Source organism: Pteropus medius, unplaced genomic scaffold, assembly GCF_902729225.1.
Source record: "Pteropus medius unplaced genomic scaffold, Ma_sr-lr_union100, whole genome shotgun sequence".
Lineage (NCBI taxonomy): Eukaryota > Metazoa > Chordata > Mammalia > Chiroptera > Pteropodidae > Pteropus > Pteropus medius.
In genome coordinates this window covers 887,237-907,357 of record NW_024340700.1, presented here as the reverse complement: position 1 = coordinate 907,357, position 20,121 = coordinate 887,237, and the positions used below count along the sequence as shown (strand labels likewise).

The following is a 20,121-nucleotide window of genomic DNA, read 5'->3' as shown; positions in this document are numbered from 1 at the left end:
TTTCTCTATGGGATTGCTTTGAACTCTGTCTATATTCCTGTTAGAATGTTACTGCCGTGTCCTTCTTTCATGATCTGTAGGCAGGTCTAAATACAGTCATCATACTCAAATAGCTGGTTCAAGTAAATTAAATGCATTCTACTACTGAAGAAATGTATGGGTTGTAGATACTGAAATAAACGGGGTTAAAAATATTTATTACATAAAAAGAGATGCTAACTGAAAGAGGAACATATCTTTGCTTTTCCAACAATCCCTTAATTGTAAATGGCATCTCTGAAGGGATGTCCAAATTCCTGGTATAGGCATGTAGACAGCTGAGTCACAGCTGCTAAAATGAGACTGCGTTCCCTTCCCTCTCTCCAAGAGAAGAGGGAGAAAGAAGTGAAAAACTAGTGCCAATAACTTACTTAAAATTCTCTGACTTGAGAAGTGAATGACGTTCTTGAACTGAGGAAGCCATTGACTACATGACTACATGGGAGTGTTTGGAGCACAAAACCTGCTTTTCCTAAGGGAACTCTTGTAACTGACCATAGTTTGTGCAACAACATATCTTCTTTCTCTAGAGAGCTTTCCTACATAAAGCCTGTGGTATCTGGCCTACGCTTTGTGGCTTCTTGTTTAGACTGCATTTTTGACTTAATGATACCTAGCTTTCCTGTTGACTTTCTCAAGGCCGATGGTCTTCTTCCCTTCGAAGTGCTTATTTTCATCCATTTAAAGCAAGTTTAGAAATGCTGGCTTTGCTTGAATTAAGATCCTGGTTTGGTGCCTTTACTAGCGATGTGACCTTAAACAAATTACTTAAGCTAAAATAAACAGCTTTAGTTTCTTCATCTATAAAGTGGACATAGTCATAATACTCATCTGTTTAGGTATTGTGAGAATTAAATGAATTACTTCACATAAAGTACTTATAACAGTACCTGGTACATAGTAGACACTATCATTATTAGCTGCTGTTATTGCTGTTGCTGCTGTTCTTGCTGCTGCAGTTTTTGTTGCTATTATAGTGACATCTATTTCCGTTACTACTTCTGACACTATTATAATTTCTGTCACTATTGCCTTGTGCCTAAAGAATATTCCTTTGTGAAGGTAGCATTAAAAATGAGTGGATAGTTATTGATCTACCAAAAATAAGTAACGGTCCAGCTAATAGGAAGAGCATTAATAAATTAACAGGTATTCGATATAATCATTATAATGTTTCAGAAATTCCTGTCAATTTAAACAATTATACATACACACAAAGGGGAACAAATGGCATTATTTAGATATTATGAATTTATACTTATAAGTTCCAGGAGCATGAACTGTAACAAACATTTTTAGATTTAGAGCACTAGCAAAATGTCTGGGTACTAAATTTTCAAAAAGTAGGTGTCTTTCCTAAACTTCAGCAATAAGCAGTAAGGAAATATGTTGGAAAGCCTACAAAAAGTACACAGCAAAATGTTAGCACTGATTATCTCTGTTTGTTGGGAATATATGTGATTTTTAATTAAAAAAAAAAAACCCTGATATCTATTTAGATATATACTATGTGTTATGAACTGTTTTCAATATTTTTTGTGTGTTAAAATAACTTGGCTTTACATTTTGTTTGAATTCTGATCAAGTATTTTCATTAATCCCCTTTGAGATCCATAAAGCCTTTCTGAGTTTTGTTTGTGAATTCTAATGAATCTAAAGATTGTAATTGCATAACTGCATACCAGAGGCACATATTGTATTTTGCTGTAACATATATCTGCTTGAAGCTGCCAATATGTAGAGAGTAGATTTCATCATAGGATTGAAAATAAAACTGCTCTCAATTTAGGAGTAGAAACAAAAAATCTCCTCTTCCTTTCTCTGCATGAAAATACAAGTTTACATATGTTCTAGTATATCTTGTATACAGTACTGTTGACTGGTTTAGATGTAACTTTTCTCCATGTTAAACTGAGATTTGAAAAGAGTATTGTATGCCTGACATGCTGATCCTTGAGAAGATTTACTTTGTATCTTAAACATTTAAGAAGAGGAGAGTGTTTTTTTGTTTGTTTGTTTTGTTTTGTTTTTTTTGTTTTGTTTTTTTGTGTTTTTTTGTTTTTTTGTTTTTTTTTTGAGGCTTTGGTTGTTACTGTGATTATAAATTTGAGGCTTAGAAGAAAGTTTTACCACTGAAGACTCAGCCAAGTTAGTGTTGGCCAAGTTAACTCTCCTGCCTTGTTACTTACTCTCCAGTTTTCTTCCCCTGTGATTTCTAGACTAATGTTTTATAGTACTATAAAATTTTATTCTTTGACTCACAATTCTCACTTCACCTTTGGAGGTGTAATTAACGCCACTGAGCCAGTGGCCTTTCACTCGCTGAGCATTTGTGATCTTTAAAGAAATCATAGCTATCCCAGTTCAGGACTCCATCTTTTAGATTGCTGCAGCCTGGTACAAAGCCACATGACCAGTCACTAACTTTTAGTGACTTTTAATGTTTAGGTAGAAATAATTTTTCCTGAAAACAACCATGTTATTGGCAATATTTCCACAGCAAAAGTAAGACTTTTTGTATTCAAGATGCTTGAATACATGAAAAACAGATCTTTATATGAAACATAGCCTTTCAGGAATTACTAATTGGAGGGTTGGGGGTAGACTGCAGAATCACGTAAGTGGATGATTCTCATCTTGTGGCAATTCGTCTGTAGACTTGATTGCAGTGGGGGGATAAAGTTCCTAACCTCACACATCTCCTTTAAATTTGGAGTTTAAAACCTGTTGAACAGGAATCAAGGTGCCTCTTACTTTTCTAAAAGCCTTCTGTGTAAGTACAGGCAGTTCTTAAAGAGATACAACTTTATACAATTCATAGTATCATGAGTGGTTTGCCAATTATATCTGAATTATGGTTTTGCCACTTAGATTGAGTAGGTCACAGACTCCACAGTCTCGTCCATCTAGTTCTCAACTCAGTGGTGTCTGCCCCCCACCTTCCACCCTCTTGGACCCTTAAAGCTCTTAGTCTTGATCTTAGCACGGCTCCCTCTCCACCCTCCCCAAGTCTCTTCTGTTCCTTCCTCAGGGAGGCTTTCATTTCTCTCTGTCCCTATTGCCTATTTTCTCTAACCCAATGGCCTTCCTTCCTGTTACCATCCTCACTGTATTTTCTGAAAGAATCTTAGTCAGTATAACTACTTGGAATATCAGCCAAGTGCTTGCTCTGTCCCCTGATTTTCATGTCTTAGTTCCTCCAGCTTTATTTTCTCTACCCAACATCTCAGTGTAAGTAAACTCTGTTAACATCCAAACTGCAAACTAAAGTTAAATACAAAATTGAGAGACAAGAGAAAGGGCTAGGGACTTGAGTTGGGAGATGTTTTCCTGTTTTCCCTAATAAGTTTAACATGTGATTTCACTGGTTGATTAAGTTGTATTCCACTAATTGAAAATGCTATTTCTAAGAATAGATTTTATTTTACTAATATCGTATAATTAGAAAAATGTTGCGTTAAATAACGTTTCGAGTAGTAGCTGCATAGTCACAATCATGGTCCAAGCATTTCATATGAAATGTGTATATTTATACATATCCGACACAGTTATAAACCCATACTTTGCAGATGAAGTACCCTCAGAAATGCTTTAGATGTTTTAGCTCTCTATTATGTCTCAATCTATTTTGCATTCTGGTTGTACCTTCAGATAAGGCCTGACGTTACTGAAGTGATAAGTGAAAAGGAGCTAAGCTACGTTGTTAGATGGTAGGAGAATACTAGGAAGTTATACTTAGTCATTCTTTTAGATAATTTTATTTTTGGCTGACTTACAATGCTATTGGTATAATTAATCTTATCTTGAATGGTTTATTATAAAATGTTACTTCTCATTATTAGTTTCCCTTTGTTTTCTCAATCTACTGAAATAGACAGTTGAAAGAATTGGTGGCTAGGGAGGGATACTTTGATGTCATTGATCTCCTATGACATTTCCCTCTTTCCATTTGTGCATTTGGTTCAATATTGCTTCACCTCTATAATACCTTTGGATTTTTCGTTGTTTCAGTTTTTGACAAAAAAATTGCTAGATTCTATATTGCTTCTTAAAATGTGCTTTGTCTTCATCTTCACCAGTTGATAATGTTGAACATTTAGGTTCCCCATGTGAATTAACTATTATAATGCCTTACCAATGTTCATTAGTGTAAAATCTGTGATTATATCTGTAAGCAGTTTTGCTGTAATTGCCCTCCTATTTTACCCCATTTACTGTCAACACTAGATATAATTCTATGAAGTTTTGCAAATGATAGAGACAAAACTCCTTACTTTTGTGGCAATTTTCCTTTATTTGAATAGTGAGGATGATACACTTTTCTTAAGTTTATTGGTACTTTAATTAGGTACAATTTGATTTTACTAATTATATGCTAGGATGGCCTTGTCAGGTCAACGTTGTAATAATGTCTTTTATTTTGTCTATTTTTAGAGATTCGAAAATTCCAAAATATAAGCTATGACTTGAGGTGAGCGGTAAGGGAGGAAAACTGCACTGCTGCACAGCAGATACCAGACTTCAAATGCTATCTTCATGCTGCTACTGCTTTTAATCTATTATTCAAATCTTATTTGCCAGCTTCTTGCCCCCTCATATTTGAAATTAAAAATTCCCAGGTTTTTATGTTTTGTTTTGAAGAAATGTGTTTGCCTTTTATCAGTAAACTATACAGTTTGATAGATTTAAAGTTGGTTAGTATGTTTTAGAGTAAGAACTGACAAAAATATTAAAGTAAAAATGTTAAATAAAAGGGATATAATGTTTCAACAATCATCTAAATTTGATGAGATGAGGGTATTTCAAATCTTTAGATATTTTTATACCTACTATTCTTAGGAAATATGAGCCCTTGATCTCGATGGAGTTGGCAGCAAAATAAAATTAACTTCTTACCTCTATTAAATTATTTTTCCAAATCCAGACCCCTTTATTGCCCTGAAACATTTTTCATATTTTTGAATTTCCTAAGAAATTCTAATAAAGGCAGAGTCAACATGTTTTAAATATTTTTATCATGTAGGAATAGTTGAATTGTGGTAGTTTACACTTAGGAGTTCTACTAAGGAGTAGAGCCAGTGGTAGCATGAATTTCTAATGTAACTGAATTTATTATCATATAGCTTTTTCTTTGTGCAAAGGCCTAGGAATGATGAGATATTATTGAAAGCTCATTTTTTCTAATCCTCCAAATTATTGATCATATTACTTTAAAAATTAATGTAGAACAATATTAAACATCTCACTTAAATGTTTTCCTAACTAAAATCTTAACTTAATGTGATTTAAATATGCATAGCACTTAGCTTCAGTGTCATAGGATATGGTGGAGAGATTTTTCAAACTAATTGGCGTAGCATTCTCATGTGGTAGATAGAAGTATAGATGGGAAAGTGAAGCCAAATTGTTTTTTTTTATTGGTACAAAAATGACAAAATGAAGATATAGGCAGACCTGAATCTTGGTGAAGATATAGGCAGACCCTTATTCACCAGTTCTCCCAATTGAAACTCTCTCCATTACATTTAGAATGGCCACTGACATATTTGTCACTTAAATGTCAGTGTATAGCATTGTATTTTGCTGCTTGAGACATATTTGTTTTATGTGGTGATTCCACTAAATGGTAACCATATGCACTCTTTTGAGAAAGAAATTTTGAGAGGAGAATGTTATCCTGAGTATGGCTTTACCACTGACTTCATTAGAAGTTGACACTAGTAAAAGTTTCACTAAAACTCTGGTTAAAGCCCAGAATGGTTCCTTTATGAGAAAAAGGTCAAAGATCTTTGGTAACGAGGTTTCTGACATCACTCAATATCAACATTAACGATTTTCTTGTGTTTGTGTGAGTGGCTTGTTTGCTGTGGACCTGGTAGAAGGCCAAACAGACTGTTTAAATGAGAACTGGTTAATATGTCTAATACCAGTAGTTATACACTAACTGAAATTGTGATATCTTTTTCTAAATAAAAAATGACAGAATAATGATTTTTTACTCTTAGGAATATGTTTTAAGAACCATGAAAAACCCATACATTGGTGTGTATACCTTCTACATTACACCAAGTCCAGCATTTAGGTAGAAAAGGGACTTCATGTTATTGAAAAAGATAGAAGGTTACTTTTTTTTTTTACTGTTGAGATGCATTTTATCTACTTAAATTGGTTGATTATCATTTCCTTGAAGTGCATTTTAAAGTTTTACAAAAAATTATTGCATTGTTGACCTAAAATGTAGCCAAGTATATTTAAGATTCCTTTGCCAATCTGCTATAAAATTTTAAATTCAAAGCCTGAAAGCCCATCTTTGCCCTTCCTCTAGGAGGCTGGATTATGGAATTCCATTTTACATGGCTTCAGCATTTTACAGACTTCCTTCATAAATGAAAAATGATCTATCACCCATCATGCTTGAGTTGAGTTAGGAACCAACTGCTAAAATAAGCCAAAATGTGTCTGATATGGGTGAAGCAGAGCCCACTAAGAATCCCTCCATGAGAAACAAAACAAAACAAAGAAATGTTTAAATGTGAGCTTGGATAGTTTCCAATTTTACCAAAATGTAAATATGGCTTCAGTTGAGAATTTATTTTTCAGTACATTTACTTTCTATTACTTTGTTCAGTGGCTTTCTCTAGATTGTATAGCTAATGCTAAGCAAAAAAGATTTTACTGGAATAAATAAAAGGATAAAATATAGGAAAAGAAACGGGTAAATACATTAATGATCTTTGGAGAAACATCTGGTTTTTTACCCCAGGATTAATGTGAGTGCTATGCAAAAATTGCTGGAACAAAATAGCTCTTAATTTATGGTAATGTTTTTAAAGATAGAAAAGCCACGTGTTTATACATGTTCTGTGGGAGGTGAGGTGAAAAGTGAAGGTAGTCAAGCAAGAGTGATAGGACAGTGTTAAGATCATATAAATTCTCAGCCTTAAGTCACTCTATTTTAATGAAATTCCTTGCTGAAGTTACTAGTTCATCAGCTAGGCTTTTTATAGCTGTTTATTAAAGACCCTCTTCTATCTGTGGCATCAAGCCTGAGAGACTTTGCCATGTGATGTGGTTCAAAATTTACTACATTTTATCCTCAAGGGATGCAGCACCACCACACCATTACATGGATAGGATGAGTAATGCTCTCTGAGTTCAGTAATAGCTTGAGGTAATGCCCATTGGAGGGAGCCGTACTGGATGATTCTGAAAATGTCTAATCCCACTTGATTTTGAGGAGCCATTTAGTGTAGTGGTTAAGAGTAAAGAATGCATTGTGCCTGGATTCAGATCCTGGACTCTGATATTTTCTTGCTCTGTGACCCTGGGCAATTTTTACTCTTTCTACTCTGTGGTACTTTTCATAGTTCTTTTTATATTTTAATAAACTTCTTAATTTGTAAAATCATTTCTATGGCTTTATGGCATGTAATCATTTATTAGCTCCATAATGAGGATGAATGAAGTCACATGCATATTGTCAGGGATGACCAGGTCTCACAGCCTTATTTTTGAATTTCAACTTGTTCCCAAGGCCTGAAAATTAGGTCCAGAGACTTGGATTGCTCACATCTGTCTTCTGGGTTCCCTCCCACGATGGACATATACTTATATGTATTTGAGACAGAGGATTGTGGGACTTTTTTTTTTTTAATATCTATTTCCCTTATTCATATAACTACTCTTCATTTTATTTCAATTATAGAAAGAGCACTGTCTTAATGACCTATAGTAGAAGATAATAGATGATTGAGTTGTTGGTTCACAGTTTTGAGAGTTCCCTGGGTGAAATTCGAAACTGGCCTCTATACTTGGAGGACAAGGAGAGGCCTAAGAAAGAGGCAGACTGCTCCAGATTGGTAGGTGTCAGGCTTAATAAGCAAGGGAACTTATTTTTCAGGCTTTTCAGGGGTGGCCACAAGACAAGTAGATCTCTGCACCCACCTGACGGAATCTTAAAAGTTTACATAGAGGCTTTAAAGGGTTCAGTCACAGATACCATCCAGATGGTCTCATCAACACATTTCTCTTTCAAGGCTGTGTCAGTGGGTGGAACGTACATTCCAAGGACATGGGAGGGGGTCTGATCACCTGGGTCCAGGTCATGGGTTAACCAGTGGTCACGTACCCTAGATGACCTCCTCTAACACAAGTGAATAAATGTATTTGTGTGTTCACACGCACTGTGTATATAAATATTTGCATGCTGGGTCACAATGCTAATTATATTACCCTTTGTGGTCTTAAAAGTTTGAAGCCTAGACTAGAAGACCTTAAAAGTGTCTTTAGCTCTTTCCTAGTCTCACTTCCTGACTTTTATCTCTTCCTAGCCCAACAATCTGATTTGTTTTCTGATGTGGTACTGTCAGTCAGAGTCCATTTCTATTCAATTTCTTTTCTGTGGCCTATTGCTACTCATGTTGATATCTAGGAAAGAAAACAGAGTAATATGGAGGTGATGCAGAAATCAAAGGCCTTTATTTATAAGGTTTTTACTAGATTTTGTATTACCTATAATTTTTAGAATAGTTAAGATCAGAGTGATCTAAGTCAGGGGTTGGTGATGTATGGCCAACTGGCCCAAACCAGCCTGCCACCTGTTTTTGTAAATAAAAGTTTTATTAAATACAGCCATACCCATTTGTTAGGTATTCTCTGTGGCTGCTTTCTTTCTACAATGACACAGTTATGTAGTTGCAACAGAAATGGTATAGCCTACAAAACCTAAAATATTTATTATTAACTGGATTTCTGCACATAAAGTTTGCTGACCTCTGATCTAAAGGAAAGTGTTTCCTAACTGAAAGCATATCTGATGAGTATTCAGGAAAAACTGGTTATAGTAATTTGGTAATAATACCTTTATGGAAATACTATTCAATCTTTCTGGTAAATTTTACAGAAACCATGTTTCTTTCTTATTTAGGCTTTTTAGCTGTTAAATATGTGCTTAGGATGCCTCTGTATAGCCTATATACAGAATAAACTATAAAAAATGGAATGTGAAAAAAAATAAGAGTGGTTTAAAAACAAACTTATTGAGTGTTAGGGTCTTTACAGGTATTATCACTAATCCTTATACCACTGCACTGTAGCTAATATTATCTTGATTTTACTGAGGAGGAAAGTGAATCTCAAAGCAGTGAAATAGCAAAGCTATGTATAAACTGTGCCATTACTCCATGATATGTCTAGAAACAGTCTCTCTTCCACCATCTAACTGGTGGTGTGTGCCAGTTACTTAAAATTCCTTAAGTCATATTAATTGAAGTTTCGGAGATTTAATTTTGCTTATCTGCAAAGATGGAGAAGACTGAATTGGCTTTATTCCATTCTGGTTAATTCAGTCTTATTAAAGGAAGAATATTCAGTCATTTAGAGTATAGTATTTACTTTGAATCATAGACAATTTCAATAGAAACTTTACAAGCTAAATAGTCTTGGATTATATGTATTAAACATATATACTTAGCTGGAAATGAAACTCTAGGGATGAACAGTTAGATAATTTATGGGTGTGTTTGAAAGGAGTTCTTCGCTCATCATTAAGAGTCATTTATGTCTATCAATAAATGATAGGATCAGATTTTCACAAATGTGTTTGAAATTTCTTTCACTTATGAAGTAACTAGGCTCAAATAATATTTTCACATACTAATTAACTACAATCAGGACAAGGGATTTTAACTGGATCCGAAAGGATTATCTTTTAAGGAACTCTTATCATACATTTTATTTTTCTTCCGTAGATCCTATTTGATATTGAACCACAGTGATATATTATGACCAGAGACTCATACTTATGCCCTCAAAAGCAATATGTTAATTCTTATTTTGTACCTCCAATATTTCAAGAAGTATAGAATTAAAAGGAAAAACAAGTGTGTGTGAAGTGTGTGTGTGTGTGTGTGTGTGTGTGTGTGTCTCTTAGGATATTTTGGTAGATTTCAGACAATATAAACTTTATTTAAAAGCATCAATTTTTATACTTTTTCTAAAAGACTGGTTTTCTGGGAATAAACTTTATTAATTTAGATTATATATTGAATTACATTTAAAGTATTCAGTAATAAGTTCCTTTTTTGTTCTTTTGAACAGAAATAAGTTCTTTTGAATTTTTTTGTTAAATGTATTGGCTTCTTTGTAATGAATTTTGAGTATTAAACTAGTAAATTTATATTACGGTTTCTGATTAGCAAAGATAAAGATGACCCATTCAAAGTTAATTTCAGTATTTCATGTGTTCTCATGTGACATGTATCAACTTTTCTTTGTATCCTTAATGTAAGGAAGTTCACTTCAAAGTTGATGATCACTTACATGAACAAATTTGTATATCACAGCATAATTCACAGTTGGAAAAGATTAATTTGTCCATTTTTGAGAGTCATAAAACAACTGTGCTAAGGATATTGTATTTGCCAACATATTTTGTCCAGGAATTTGTTCTTACTTTTTAAAATTCTTCATATTTCAAACAATTTAAAAAAATAAAAAGAAAAATTGTATCTTTAGCTAAATGAAGTTTGCTCTTTACAAACAGTAAAGAGTCATGAAAGATAACTCTGTATGTTTCTTGCTATTATACTCAGTCAGAAAATTAAGATAGCATAGGAGTCCAGGAGTGCAAGGTCCTTGTGTAATATCTGTTAGAAAAATGTCCTTCACAGAATGTTCAGAGCTGCATGGAGCTCTCCTGACTTTATTTTTCTCCAGTTTAACTTGGTCCTAAATGAACTCAACCCTGCATTTTTTTTGAAAAGTTTGCCTTTGGAAAGGATTTGAGTTTAGTATTCATTCCTTCCTAATTCCACAGAAAGAGTCTCTATTTTTCATACTCCCTCATATTGCTACTACCATCTGTTTAAATAAGCACCCAAGAATCTCTCTAATTGCTAGATGTTTAAGTAACATAGTTTTGGCGTTAGGGATACTGTTTTTTTTAGGGTACCTAATATTTCTTAATATCAATTCTTTCAGTGAGCAGCTTAGGAATAGAAGGAAATTCTGGCAAGTCCATATTAGCTTCGGTTTTATTTTCAGGTAAACAACTTGCAAAGCATCCCTAGTAGAAGCAGACTATCGCACTAATAGATCTGTCTCTCAGCTGATTGGCTGGCATAGAGGAGTTAGCAATCTGTGGAATGGTTCTTCACAAGTAATTTTTCTCTAAGAGTCCAGGAACTTGTCACCATTTTTCTGACATGATTTGCAGCTACTCGCTATAGTCTTATCACCACTGTCAAGTACAACAACTGAAAATGTAAGGTGGTTTCTTTGCTCATTTTTCATCCCTTCTCCCTGACTAAATTTCTTGAACATCATTTCAGTATCGTCTCCTTTTGTTTTGCCATCTAACTCAGCGAAACTTTAAATTCGTGAGTTATGTTTTTTGTTTATAAATTAGAATGTTGCTGAGATATTTCTCTTTTAAATAGATTATAATATTACATATAAAGATTTCTTGATCTCAGAAACATTTGTATAGAATATTATGTATTATAGAAGACTCTGTATGTAAGGCTTTCGAGTAAACCATAAATAGTGAATGGGGATTGTATATATGGAATTAGCTCAAGATACATTATGTGCTATATGATGTAAGGTTGAAACAAATTATCTACTTCAATTTCCCCTCAATTCCTCTTTAAACTCTATGTGGCTACTAGAATTATTATTATTATTACTGTTCTTAATTTTAAATATGGTTTGAATTTTATCATACTCTTGATGAAATCCTTTAATGGCTACACTACAGCTGTAGAATAAAATTTAAACATTTTATGTCTAAAATCTTTCGTTTAGTTTTGTTTCTGCCTTGTTGCCAATGTACTTTTCATGCCCATATTACAGAAGTTTTGAGAATATTTGAGTTTCCCCAACATATAATGTCTTTAAACTTCTATGCCTTTGCTCTTGTTTTTTCTCTAATTTCAGTTTTTTTTCATTCTGTCCTTACTCATCTTTATAGACCCAACTCCATGAAGCCTTCCTTAACCATCCTGGGTATGTGTAGCCAATTCATTTGTCATTTGTGTTCTTCATGACTTTGGTCATACTGTTATTATTCCTTATAACACACTGTAATTAATGTGAATATGTATGCATATATATACATATACATATACACACATTTATCTCTCCCATATTTGTCTATGACATTAGGACAGGAACAGTACTTTTTGTTTGTTTGTTTCCTGTCATCTAGTTCAGTATACTGTTTTAGTCTTTAACCTTGAAATACAAAATATTTTACAAAATGATTTAAAAAAATCTTTACTAAAGTTTATTGCTATTCTCTATCTGTAGTAAATAGATATATAGTATCTCTCAGATTAGAACTTATTTTAAACCGTAAAATTTAATATTTTTTGAAAATATTTTTAACATTCAAGTCAAATGGACCAGGAACTATTTCCAAGACTTTTGACTGATATGGTTGCAATGAGCAACAAATAGTAGGGGTTGACCCACTTATTTTGTAGACTACTACAGTTGTTATTGCTAATCAGAATCCTGAAATCTAAAATTAACAGTGGCTATGAAGGACAGCAATTAAAGCCATTTGTCTTCCAAATGAGCTACTGTAGGTTCCACAGTTTAAATAGGGCACTCACCCTATTATAAAGGGCAATGGGGGCCCTGAAGGCATGTGTTGCAAAGCAATACGTCATTTTAGGGTTGATAGGAAATTATATTTTGAGGAAAACTTTCCTAGCAACCTCTTTTCATTGATTAATTTTAAATGAAAAATGCATCTTTTTTTTTTTTTATGAGAGCATTTATAGAAAGGCTATTTTAAGCCTGTTTAAAGGAGGGTATTAAGCTTTAAACTGCCGAAGTTTGATTATTTTAAAGAATTCATGTAGTCATATGAGTAAATCAAGGATACCCTCATACATCGTCCATTTTTGACTAAAAAGATCCTTTAGGACTATCATGTCATCTGGACATCTCTGATCTTTTGTTTTTGGCCTCTGATGCTAGTTTTTTTCTGTCATTAGTGAGGAATATAACTTTTATTCATATTCAAATTGACAATCTGTGGTGAAGAAAGTGATTTCCTTGTTTACAGAGAAGAATTTATATGACTGAAGTTTACCACCCCATCACCTGCTATTTGGTCACAGAATTCACTGAGTTTCTTCACAAAGATTCCCCATGAAAACTAAACAAATAAGAAGACTGGGTATTGGTTTTTCTCATTAATCTCACTGCTGGATTGTCATTAGTTCTAATCCATTTTCTTTCAAGATTAGACATATAGGCCTTTTCTTATTTTGATGATTTGAATAAACTAAAATATGTTGAGTTGTGTGTGCCAGTATATATGAAGGCTGAGAAGAAAAGTAATTATTCTACCTCTGCCATAAAATTTCCTCTGAAAATAAAGTCAGAAAAAAAATGACTGATGTAAAAGGGAAAGGCTAACTCCATTTTTTAAAAAAGAGGTTCTTAAATAAAGTGGAAGTGGTTAGCATGATTATAGGCTTATCTGATCGGTTTTATGCTTCAGTTTTCCCCCTCCTATTAAGTCATAATTGTGTATGAAAGTAATCTAAATAAAGCGTTGAAGAGTATATCACTGACCTCAAACACGTTAGACCCCATAAAGCTTTATTTCTTTCATTTGCTGTGAGAAGTATATTTCAAAGTGTTCTTTTAAATCAAGGGATTTGATGAGACTTAAGTACTAACTTCACCTTTTGAACTTGCGTTATGGGGAGTGACCGTTTTCATTCTTTTCCTTCCTCTCGTTAGCTCCACTAAGCTGTTCAAAACTATTTAGATTCTGTGTGGTTTATAAATTTCAGGAATGCCTCACTTTCTTGAAAAGATATACATACCTCTTTTATTATTTTTAATATTTAAGAATCTGTGCTTCAGTCTTCTTTCTGGTTTCTTATTCAGACAGAAACTAATAGAAATTTTATTTTATGTGAAAATTTAACTAGACTAATGATAAACAAGAGTACCATTTATTTTTAAAATTATGAGTACCACATTGCGTGTTTCAGTATAATATTTCCTTCTCCAGCATGTGCTCCATTTTAGAAAGTAATGATAGTTCTTCTCTTCTTTTAGGTGGCTGTACTTTTGATGATGGTCCAGGGGCCTGTGATTACCACCAGGATCTATATGATGACTTTGAATGGGTACATGTTAGTGCTCAAGAACCTCACTATCTGCCACCTGAGATGCCTCAAGGTGAGAATCATTTCGTTTACCCAATGTTGAGGAAATCAGTTTGGAATGTGTAGTACTTTCTTATTGTAGGTATAACACAGTATTTTAACAGTTAGGATAAACTACTATGGTTAAGCTACTTGACCATATCTAAGAGCCCTAATATATTATTTACTTTTTCCTCTATAACTTTCTTTAATCCTGTTATTCTTCAAGAGTGCTCACTACATCTTTGTTATCCCTGACATTGGAAAAATATAAGTATTAGTGTTTTTTTTTTTCTATTCAATAAAAAAAAAAGCCAAATGGAGATGAAACCAAGAAATAATAAATAAATAAAATGAGCAACAAACAAAATCCTTTCAAAATAATCTAAAATGTGAGATCAGCTCACTTAATACCTACACAGGTTCAACCCAATCAGAACAAAGGGAAGGACTTTTTCTCCATGGTGGAGAGACAGCTTATCTCATTGTCCTTCTGGTCATGAGTGAGTCAGGGGATCTGAGGAGAGGCAATCTGGATACCAAACTGTCAAATAGAGAAAGTCTTTTTCTGAGTAAATTGTAAAATGATAGGGCTGAGCCCTGTTCATTCTTTATCCTTACCTTGTAAAATCCTTTGGTTTTGGTTTTTCAAAATTATACATTTTCTTATTGTTTAAACCAGTTTGAGTTGTGTTTTCTCTTAAGTAACATAGGATATCAATGCATATATATTATTTTGTACATTATCAGACTAATAGTTTTACCTTTAATTCTACATATTAATTTAAAACTAATTCTAAGCCCTGTGGACATATGTTTAACAGTACTTACTAATTGTAAAAATTGAAAATGCAAACAGGAATTTTAGAATATTGTACTAAAGAGGAAAACCGTTTTTCTTCCAATTTTTAAACATAATCAAATGTGTTATAAATTATATATTATATTCTATCATGTGTATTTAATAAACTCTGAGAGAGGAGCAAACTTTACTCTTAAGGTTCTTCTGGCTCGTCTAATAATCAAATAGACATGAGAACAATTAGCAAGAGAAAAATAACCAAATTTAATACATACATACGAATAGAATCCTGCATACATGAGAGAGACCCCAGATGTATGAGAGGTTCAGGGATAGAAAGGGAACATAGATATATAAGACGTCCTGAGCAAGGGATGAGGTAAGGTGTCTTTAGAGCTTCAAAGGATCATTGAAGGATGATAAGAAGAACAAATGCTTAGTAAATAGAAGTTTATTCTGCCCTATAGATAGATAAAAAGAGGTTATATTTGATAATCTCTTATTTGGGGCAAGTTCTTTTAGGTAGTCAAGGAAGAAGCAGAAGTTTCTTTTGAGTCTGTGGCTAAAGTTCCCTTTAGCTCAAAACAATCTACGCACCACAGAGGCATATCTTAGAGTGACTTGTTCTGGACCCCCACAATACAATAATATTTAGCAATGTAACATACATATAGTATACTATATATAATATATAATTACTGTAATATATACTACATAATTGATGGACTGATTGTCTATTATTAATTTAGTTTTAAATATATTTTTAGTATTTTTGTTATGACTATTTATTTATTATGCTTTATTCAGTCTTTCAGAATTTTCTAAATTCAGAAAAGTCTTCCTAAGCTAAGTCTGAATTTTAGATATGACAATTTTAGACCTAACCACTGGAAATGAAATGTCAGTTCTGGTGATTGAAGAGACAAAATTTTGTCAATATCATCTCTGAACTTGTTGAATAATATGATACAAAAAAATTCCCAAAAGTTAAAACGTCAATACTAAACAACAGCACACCACAAATGTACAAGGTAAACAAAACCTAAATGTTACATTTCTAAAATATGGTTTATAAATGAATATAGTAAATATATCCTTTGAAAACTTTTTTTATTGGTTCACCTGGTGATGTGTTCTTTTGAGATCAGGATGAAGTAAATCTGTTTTCTATTCTCAGTTGTCACTTTCTATGGCTGAATAAGCAAATGGTTATTTGTGAAGCTGAACTGAGCCATAATTTTCTTGCCAGAGAAATAAATCGGTACTAGGTAGCTGACACCCTTCGCTTCTTATGTTTGACCCTTATGTTGTCAACAGAGTTATTTAGTTTTGTGCAAAGGTTTTTATTTTTCTTTCAAAGTTATATAACCTTATTTTCCTGATACATGTACATTAAAGAAACTCCCATAATATTTCTCTGTGGAATATTTAGCCAATTTTTTTTTTTTAAATATATATATATATATATATAAAATTGAAAAAGGTGGTCTGGGATGCACATTTTGACTGTTTATCATCAGAGAATAATCAGAGAGATGTTGATTTATGGAAATGTTACTATTATTAATTACCATTGAAGATGGGTAATGAATAGCTAAAGAGATACTGCTCAGATGACCTTGTTGGCTCACCTTTGATGAACAGCTTAATCGGTGGTTATAGTACAGGATGATATGCACAGAAAATGAAAGTGTTTGAAATTCAGCCACATCTTCCAATTAGTAGGACATTAAGTAATTAATCATGCAGAGGAGGGAAAAAGGTCACGGCTACTTTATTTTTGCTGAATGTAACTTGTATTTAGTCTTCAGAGAAGGTGAAAGAAAGCACCCGTGTGTATATTCTTCTTTTACTGGTCTCTTTTTACAATATATTCTGCCCCCCCACCCCCCATTTTCCTTCTGATATTCCTTTAAAATGCTCACTGAACATTATCTGTTCATAGTTTGAAAAAGGAAACATATTTAGATTTATTCTATTAAAATTTAATGAATGATCTATTTATTTTCAAATTGTTAGGCATGCTTATTTTTTTTCCTTTATTAAAAAAAATCTTCAAATATTTGGCAGTCCTACAGTAAGAACTGTTGAACTTTCTATAAAGTACTTGGACGTTGTTAATTGGCTTCATTTTAATGATCTTTTTTGGACTGGAAAAAAAGAAGGTAAGAAGAAAAACAGGGTCAATAAATAAATTAGAATAAAAGAAGAATGAAGATGGGTAGAAGAGAAAAATAGAGAAAGAAAATTATTTGTCCTTGTTTGAAGACGTAATACCATCAATAATTGCTTCAAGTGTTCTTCAGCAGTCATCTCCCCTGCCCCGCCCATTCTTGTCAGGTGACAATGATGGCGGCTCAAAGGCCTGCCAAGTATGTTTAAAATAGCATACAAAAGAATGAGTATGTCCTATTGGCCAAAAAACATGAAAATGTGAGTACCTACTCAACTCAGTCATGAAGGAAATGCAAATTAAAACCACAATGATAAATTACTACACACTCTGCAGAAAGTTGAAGATCAAAATTTCAAGTATTGGTGAAAGTGTGGAGCAAGTAAAGGTCATATACTACTAGTCTGAGTATAAATCTGTGCAACCTAATGACCCAGCAGATCCATTCTCCAATATAAGCTTGTCAAATTAATTCCAACCTTCTTCTCTTCAAAAGTCTGGTATATAAACAAACAAAGCCACAGAGAATGAGAGATGTTGCATGAAACTAGAAATTGTTTTTCATCTCAAATACATTTGTGCCCATGAACTTGTTTGTCACACATTCCTTTATACTTGTGATGTTATGAAAGAAATTCATCTGACCATTCTATTATATTTTCTGTCTTAGATATGAGAGTAGGGATTATGATTGACATCTCAGTATATTTATCTTGTAATTATAACCTCCTTTTCTTTTTAACAGGTTTTTGTAAAATGACTAATTGAATTTTGGAGTCTCTAGAGTACTTTTTGACAATACTTAAAGTTATGACTACACTGTATTCTACCTTCAATCTGGTACTTTTACTGATAATAATATAAATCACTATACAGAATTCCTTTTGTAAAATGTACATACTGTATGTGTATGCATAGTATTTAGTATATATACATATATAGTAAAAAAAAATTAAAACCTTCAGTGATTAAGTTAATTCGAAGATTGATTAAAGTAAAAATCCATTTCTCCTCTGTTAAAAAACTTAGTGAGGTATATTCAATAGTTTAAGGCCCTGCTGGATCTCAATTCTGCCCCTTTGTCAAATTCCCAAACTGAAATGTAGAGAGCAAATGTCATTACAAAGAAAAACATCAGAAATGAACAATGCTAGTAACAAATGTTTCTTTATATTAAAATATTACTTTTAGAACTGTGTATTTTTTGTCATTTTTAGAAATCTCAGTTTTAACATGAAATATTAGCTAGATATTAAAATAAAGCTTGTCTTCAAATATTTATTTGGAGAGACTAAACATGTTTGTATATTTAATGGAGAGCTTACATGAGTCACATGATTTTATGCCTGGCTTTTTTCTGATAGTTTGATGTGGTGAAAATCAAATAAAACATTGGTATCTGCAATTTTATTCATATGATAATATTTTATAGGCAACACAATTTTAATTTTTTTTTTTTGATACTGGTGTCTTAGTTTTAAAAGAGAAGACTTAATCATAATGTATTAAACAATATTATGTGTGCAGTGTATCCCATTGTAATACCTCTGAGGAGAAATTTCAAGGGAGTTTTTGTAGTGACTTACCATTTCTAACTTGTAGTCAATCTCTCTGGGAAACTTAATCATTAAAATTAGTGGATCACATTGTATAATGTTTGCATCGCCCTATTACAGACAATAAAAAACATGTTTCTACATGTTCATAACTGCCAAAATCTTAACAGATGTGAACTAATAGAATTATTTGACAGCAAATCTACCAGACGCAAACATGGCAGAGAGTGGTAGAATGAAGTTATACGCATACAGTTTTGGTAAAGAGATAATCGAGCTACAATGTTATGGCTAGTTTTGTTTCTGTTAGAGGACAGAACAAATCAGGCCAAAATGTTGGTTTATTTCCTTTTTGTCATCTAGTTATCGATGTTTGTTAATATGGCCAAAGATAGTGTATGTGTGAATCTGTGCAGTTAGTTGTCCTAAGAACTGAGAAATGGGTGGTAGTCGGGAGAAGTGAAGGGAGACAAGGCAGAAAGATAGGGAACAGTTAGAAAATAGCTTAACATCAGTTCATTAACATAGTTGGAAAATCTCTAGATATTGGATACAAATGTTAGGTTTTAAGTAGGTGATGGAGCCTGTAAATATCAGATTAAAGCTGGAAGGCTCATCATTCAGTGATTTCAGATTTTTTTTTTTTAAACAATCCTTTTTCTTTTTTGAAACAATACTTCTTAGTAATGAAATGTGGAAAATGAATCAAAAAAGAGCCAGTGGTCCTAGAACCTGCTTACTCTATTTTTCCTATATCCTTATTCCAACTCCGTTCCCCTCCATCATCTTATGCTCCATCAAGATGGCTTCTGTGAAAAACAATTAAGGAAGTAAGGATCCAAGGGACAGTTTGACAACGATGGTTTGATGTACACTCAACACTTTCAGATGAGCATCTCTGAGATCAAGATACTTGCTACTATTAGTTATGACATTGGTAGCTTACTGAATTTTACTATACCAGGGACATGATATATATTTTTTAATCCTCACGTGAAACCTGTACAATTAGTAACATTTTAGAGACGTGTAGAGTCATTAACTTCCTTAAAGCTACTCAAGAATGGGATTTGAACCTAAGTCTGTCTAATATCAAAATTACTCTTGACACAGTGCCATCTTGCTTTAAAATTATAGTGTAGCTGACAAATATCCTTGACTGATGATGTACATTTAAATCTACTATATAGTCAGCTATATATTAAATTTAATTCACAGTGATTTTCTACTATTTCATATAAAATACTATTTCTTTTTAAAATTTAAAAGCTTCACATGACTTTTTCTTAAGCTTCACATGAAATAGAATCTGAGTCTTGCCGTTGTTTGGAATTGCTGCTGCACTAATGGTTTCCTCCATGATATTCTCGCCCCCTA

At 32.9% G+C, this 20,121-nt stretch overlaps 1 protein-coding gene across 10 annotated transcripts in view; it reads left to right on the top strand.

Moving 5' to 3' along the window:
• The window catches only part of PTPRK (protein tyrosine phosphatase receptor type K), a 477,924-nt gene that overhangs the window by 107,441 nt on the left and 350,362 nt on the right, over positions 1-20,121 (top strand). For 5 of the 10 annotated variants that reach the window (XM_039881086.1, XM_039881101.1, XM_039881093.1 and 2 more), the window contains exons 1-2: positions 12,006-12,045; positions 14,125-14,247. In XM_039881086.1, coding sequence (XP_039737020.1) covers positions 12,021-12,045; positions 14,125-14,247 — 148 coding nt within the window. In that variant the 5' untranslated portion in view covers positions 12,006-12,020. Of the gene's footprint in view, positions 1-12,005; positions 12,046-14,124; positions 14,248-20,121 lie in introns of those variants that run through there. The other 5 variants (XM_039881103.1, XM_039881104.1, XM_039881105.1 and 2 more) reach the window with 1 other exon arrangement.